General features: G+C 42.4%; 1 protein-coding gene across 1 annotated transcript in view; it reads right to left on the bottom strand.

Moving 5' to 3' along the window:
• Positions 1-583: 583 nt before the first annotated feature.
• Positions 584-6,777, bottom strand: part of LOC143297403 (arg8-vasotocin receptor-like) — an 81,781-nt gene continuing 75,587 nt past the window's right edge. Inside the window, exons 5-6 of the mRNA XM_076609740.1 lie at positions 5,603-5,848; positions 584-1,710 (exon numbers count right to left, since the gene is read on the bottom strand). Coding sequence (XP_076465855.1) covers positions 1,552-1,710; positions 5,603-5,848 — 405 coding nt within the window. The 3' untranslated portion in view covers positions 584-1,551. The remainder of the gene's footprint in view (positions 1,711-5,602; positions 5,849-6,777) is intronic.

Below are 6,777 nucleotides of genomic sequence, written 5' to 3'. Positions count from 1 at the left end.
ACAGCGCCCGTTCCAAAGTCGAACATTTTCACTCGAATGTAATGAAATCATTTCTGGAAAACCCCTGTTATTATTTCGAAAACTGTGACAGTGATGCAGCAAAATCGGACAATGTAATAAAATCGGTCAACCTGACGTTAATTCACTTATCATACAGTGCCGATAAAAGCCAAATTGTGAAAAAACGGAGATATTTCATTTCGGAATATCAAATCGAACACAAGACTATTAAAAAGGAGAAAAGATACGTCCAGGTTTCTTTCAAATAAACATGATTTGTGAGGGTTCAAAGCGGAGCCTGTTTTGATTTTGTTGACCGGAACACAAGAAGGTACCCTCGTGTCATGTAACTCTAGTGCATCCCTATTTCCTTCTTGCGAATATGTAAAAATGAGTAGAACACACACTGAAGATGCCCATATATCATTCACGGGGTTTGGGTGGCGGCTTGAAGGACACGGTCACTGCCCCACCCCTGAGATCTATGTGAACATACTTCGAGCAGTCTCTGTATGGCAGAAAACCACTTTCCGCTAGCATATGAACACAAATCTTACGTCAGAAAGGCAACTAATATCCGTGTTTTGCGGTGCCCGTACCAACACGATAACTGAATATCTGTTGCATACAAAAAAGCTATACGACAAATCAAGTCAGACAGCTGCATACCATGTTTAATGATTCCGTTGTCAATAAGTGTCGCATGTCATAACGGTACATAACTGTCCTGCGTTACGTTGCTTTTGTCAATATATATTTTCAGCATCCCTTGCATCATTAGTTGAAATATGTTACTTTGTTACTTATAGCTCTGCCAGTCGCATAGAACCATTCTGTCGGAAAGCTACGTATCCCGTGTTACCTTTCCGGTGTGTTACGAAGTTTGCGTGAACGTGATTTTCGAACCCCTCACAGGGGGTCAGAAAACTACACATCCTGTTACGATGCTCACATGAACATGGTCTCTTACAACCCGTGACAGCAGAAAGTTACATGTTATGCGGTGTGCTCACGTGAGCGTGTTTTCTGAGATCCTGGCTCACGTCAGAGAGCGGCCACACATCCCGCGTCTTTGGGAAATCATCACTTGATTGTCAGAGAGAGTTGCACATTCCACATTTTTACAGCATTGCAACGCTTGCGCGAATCTGCTCTTGAGAACTCTCACTAAAACTGTCTCTTTTGAGTAGCTAACCACACGTCAGAAAACTACACATCTGCGTTCTGACGCTCACCCTCACTAAAACTTTCTCTTTTGAGTAGCTAACCACACGTCAGAAAACTACACATCTGCGTTCTGACGCTCACCCTCACTAAAACTGTCTCTTTTGAGTAGCTAACCACACGTCAGAAAACTACACATCTGCGTTCTGACGCTCACCAGAGCCTGCCCCCACACGTCAGAGAACACTACACTTCCTGGTCACGTGGGCACGCCCTCAGGGCGCGTGGAGCGGGCGCGCGGCCAGGCAGCATCAAGCGAGGAGGCCCCTGAACCTGGATTGCCGGGCCGGGAGAGCGGGGGTGGGGGCCCTGCCCGGGGCACTGGCGTCACTTGAGAGCCGACATCTCGTAGGTGTCGGTGGTGAGGAGGTGGGGGGAGCGGCTGTAGTTGGCAGAGTAGTCAGACCTGGTGCTGGCGGTGCTGTAGACGAAGTGGCGGCGGTTGGTCTCTGCCTGGGCTGGGCACAGCTTGAGGCCCCGCAGACACTGCGCGACAGGCACACACTGAGTTACTGCATGTACACTGCACGTGATGTCCGCTGAAAATGGGGACAACCACACTTCAATAACACGCTGACCGCCCTTGAAAATGGTTTTAGAAATGAACGAACGACACCACAACATTCTTGGTGCTCCTTGAAAAATATTCGAGAAATGAATGACGATTCGAGAAATGAGTGACTCATCGCATCGCTGGAAGTCCTTGAAAACCATTTGATAAATGAACGACACGCTGCAATCTTGGGAGTCCTTGTAAATTATATGAGAAATGAATACCAAACTGCTACATTCTTGGGAGCAGTTGAAAACGATTCGAGAAATAAGACACTGCTCTGCTGGCCTTCCTTGAAAATGATTCGAGAAATGACATGGTGAATTCTCCAGTCTTTGAAAATGATACGAGAAATGACATGGTGTATTCTCCGGAGTCCTTGAATTGAGAATGATGTGAGAAATGAATACCACACTGCCACATTTTTGGGAGTACTTGAAACTGATTCTTGTAATGACATGGTGTATTCTTGGGAGTCCCTGAAAAGTAGATTCTAGAAATGAATGACGTGCTACATTTATGGGAGTCCTTGAAGAATGATTCGAGAACAAAAACACACGTGTTGGAGTATAAACAATGAATATGAAATAACATTAACCCCTGTAAGAGTGATTGAAACAAGAGTCAATGTAAAATAGTAAATGTAAGAACATTTGTCCCTCCAAAACGGTGCATGTCACATAACAGTCCTCGTAAAACAGTGAATGTTACATCAGTTACTGTTAATAGTGAATGTTCATCATGTCAGTCAATGTCAAACTGTAAATGTAGCAAAACAATGTAAACAAGTGATTGTAACGTAACACTTTCTGTAAAACTGACTGTTACACAATACTAGTCCAAGGTGTAAACCAGTAATTCAAACATATTATTCCTGTAAAAAAATGTAACTTAACATTAGTCAATGTAAAACAGTAAATGTTACAATTACTGCAAAACAGTGAATGCTATTTAACACTAGTTAAATTAAAAATGTGATATACGTAAAACAATCACTGTTAAACAAGAAATGTTACATAAGATTAGTTTCTGTAAAGCAGTACGTAACATTAGTCGCTGCAAAACAGTTAACGTTATAAAACATTATTTAGCGTAAAGTGATGATTACTGTAAAAATGTGAATGTTGAGTGAGATTAGTCTCCGAAAAAACAACCACTGGAAAAAAAAGACGGATGTTACGTAACATTTGTAAAATGAGTGAATAGTTACCTGCAAAACGGAATATAAGTCATTGTTACAGAGTGATTGCAACATAAGTGTAAAACAGTAAGTGTTTGGTAACGCTGGTCTCTGCAAAACTGAATTTTAGACTACGAGTTTCTTTCTTGAGGGGGGGAATCTATGCACGCTACACCACATCTGCAAGGCGACTGACCAGCAGTATAACCCAACACGCTTAGTCAGGCCTTGAGTGCATGCATATGTATATTTGTGTACCTATGGCTTAAACAGTATTTTATTTGGAACATGTCACAATACAACACAGATATCGATGAACAGGACAACAAGAAAATCTGTACCTATCAGAGTGGGTTTCTTCTACATAATTTTGCCAGAGGACAACACACTCGTTGCCATGGGTTTTTTTTTCAGTGCGCCAAGTGCGTGCTGCACACGGGACCTCGATTTATCGTCTCACCCGAATGACTAGACGCTGTTTGATTTTCCAGTCCAATTTGGGAGAAAGGGCGAGAGCGGAATTCGAACCCCGATCCTCATGGATTCTGTGCTGGCAGATAAGCGTTTTAATCATTCTGCCACCTCCCTGCTATTAGACAACGAACGGAGAAAGCTTATAAAAAAAACAACAACAAAAAAACCCGTGGGTTGTAAAATAAGAATTTATTTTTAAATTTTATTTATCTTTTCTGTGTTTTTAACACAAGGGAATTTTGCACTCTAAACTGATTGGTGGTGAAAGGGGTATAACGTTTGTTAAGCCTGCAGCGACTCGCGGAACTTACGTCATTCGAGTTTCTTTTGGTAGTTATCTTCCTTGTTTGTTGTTAGGATTAAGAGTTCCTTCCCTTGTTGTTGTCTTGAGTAACGTTTTTGTTACTTCGTCGATCTTTTCTGAGATATATTAAATCTCACAATCTTATCAAGTCTGTGTCTACAAATTATTGTCTTCCTAAAAGCCTTCCTTCTACCACCAGTCATTTCCAGCAAACACAACAGCCTATCAGAAGATAGGCCTATGGTCTGAAACGTAAACAATGGCCTATCGCTTGAATCCTGTAAACACTGCACAAGAAAATTCGGTATTTGTAAACTAACGCGGCACAACGTATTTAGTCTGAAGCCTTACTCAGCACAGAAAAGCAGGGAAATTATGACTCGGAACCATTACTGCTCTCCTCCCACCCTCCGACGCGCGCATATGTACACTCAGTCTACCATCACTTTACCAATCTTTTGTTGCTGATCGCTAAGCAGACCACACAGGACTATAAAAGAGAAAGAAAGAAAAAATACTGAAAAGAAAATCTTCACTTGAAAAAGAACTGAAAAATACTGAAATGACGCTAACGTAATTACGTCATGGGGCAAACAGCGAAGCATTTTTTTTTTAGGACGTATATATACGTCATGAAGCACTGAAGAGATTAAACTTGAAAGACGTAAAACCGACCACTACTACGACATACATGCCAACGAAAGCGGACTTTTGATCTATATTCGCACTGCAAGTTTTGGGGTGGGGGATGTGGGGGGGTGGGGGTGGGGGGGATGCTCGAGTTTAGTAGGGAAACGTGACGTTTAAGAGTCAGTGACGTGTTGGCAGAAACGTGACGTAAAAGTGTTCATGACGTTTTGGCGCGTCTTGAAAACTGATGCTGTGTACGAGAGAGACACTTGACGCTTCAATGTCATTGGACATCAGGTCCTTATGACATGGGTGAATGCGTCAACATATTTTCTATATTTATACATAACAAAGACAGTTTGGAACCAACGCCTCGACCACACCAACCCTAACGGAAAAGACCACAGCCACGAACAATTTGACCTTGGATGCCAATGGGTGGTTAAACTCACCCATATGGAGTTTGGGATAAAGTTAGTGTTCATTTAGTATTCTCAGCGAGTTTCGTTGTGGGGCGGAGAAAAGTGGATCTGAACCATTACATACTTGCCATTACAGCGTTCAAACTTTCGTCATAAAACACACATTGCCTCTCACACGCGGGAATGTGAGCGGCTGTTGTCGTGTTCAGACGCTTTTAGTTTCCTCTGGCAAATATCACATTTGTGGCGGACAGAGGCAGAATTAGTTTCAAAGTTTTGGCAGAGCAGTTTGTGGATAGCCATGCCATCTGCTGCCGCCGACATTCAAGCTGTATGTGGCAGATTTTTGCCGGTTTACGTCGGCTTCATGTTGAAAAGGGCCAGGGACAAGGCAGCTTCAAAAATCGCCATTATGTAGATGTGTTGAAGAAACTGAACTTCACTTTGTGTTATGCTGCCCTGTTTTGGAAGACCTTAGATATCAGTTAATTCCACAAAAAATATTACACACGCCCAACTTCATTTGGACTTGTTTTGCTGATGTCATCGACAAGCGAAACCATTATAAAACAGTTTGCTGTTAACTTGTATAAAGCGTTTAATTTAAAGTACGCAATGCATAATGTAGTTAATTATTATTTGTTGTATCAGCTTGTAGTTGAACATTACTGAGGTGTATTGTTGGTAGTATGCCTTTATTGTTGTGAATTATTGTTCACTGTACCCCCTTCATAAGGGGCCATGGCCTTATTGAATAAATCATCCGTATCCGTAAATCATCCGTATCCGTATCACACGCGGCAACATAACCTCACCTGCATGTTGGCAGAGAAGAGAAGGAAGATATAAGGGTTGGCAGCCGAGTTGGCGGGAGCCACGCCTCCTAGCAGAGCGTACACTGCGGGGTTGAGCATGGTGAAGTCTCCGTATGACATGATCATCTCCGCCACGAAGTAGGGCAGCCCGAAGAGGATGAAGGCCGCCACGATCACCAGGGTCATCTTCAGAGTCTTGATCTTCGCCTTGGGTAGAGAGTTCGAACCTGTGCTGGTCAGGTGCACCTGTGTGTGTGTGTGGGTGCAAAAGAACCGTGAGAGTGTGGGCATAGGTGTGTGACCCTACCCTCTCCACCCACCAGCATGTGTTCACGTTGCTTTGTGCTGTGTGTTTGTTTGGTGTTTGTACGTTTTATAATTATTATCATATCATTATTATTCATTTATTATTATTATTATTATTGTTATCATTATTATCATCTTAATGTTGTGTTTAACGAATGGGGTGGGGAGCGGAGGGAAGAAGAAAAAAAACCGAGGATGTGTGCGTGCGTGTGCGCGCGCTTGTGTGCGTGTGCGTGCGTGCGTGTGCGTGTGCGTGTGTGTGTGTGTGCGTGCGTGTTTGTGACATTTTCGCAGTGTGGAGATAATCTTTCGTCATGAAGTCTATGCACTATGAAGCAATAATCCCTGTGAACTCTCTGTCTCATATCCATCTCAGGGGGAGAAACCAAATATCAGCAATGGGTCATTAAAACCTGGGTTTTTTTTTTATTTGTGTTTTTCTCCCCCCCACCCCCCCTTCATCCTGTACAGTTTTGGTTTGGTTCTCCAATTCGAAACAGTTTATTTCAGCGATAAACGATCATTTTCTGCCCTTTCCCTGCCATTGTGCGTGCTAAAGGCTTTTTGAGAAGCTATTAAAACAGAATACTAGTACAAAAAAGGTAATACACCTGTTGTTAAACGAATCAATATTCCAAGCTCGCATTGTATTGCATCATTTGTCTTTTGCAGTAACGTGGGATCAAGTTTAAATGCAAAGTTGGTTTTCGTTAAAAAAAAAAAAATATCCACAAAAAACTATCCACCCACGATTGCTTAAGGTAATGATAGTTTGATTTCATGGTAAAATACAAACACCGTTCCCATGCATGATACCCATTCATTCATATATATCCTTTGCTCCCTCGCTCACACACATATACACACAG

Source organism: Babylonia areolata, chromosome 22, assembly GCF_041734735.1.
Source record: "Babylonia areolata isolate BAREFJ2019XMU chromosome 22, ASM4173473v1, whole genome shotgun sequence".
In the NCBI taxonomy this organism is placed as follows: domain Eukaryota; kingdom Metazoa; phylum Mollusca; class Gastropoda; order Neogastropoda; family Buccinidae; genus Babylonia; species Babylonia areolata.
Note: the sequence above shows the minus strand (reverse complement) of the source record. Positions and strands in the feature narration are given on the sequence as shown.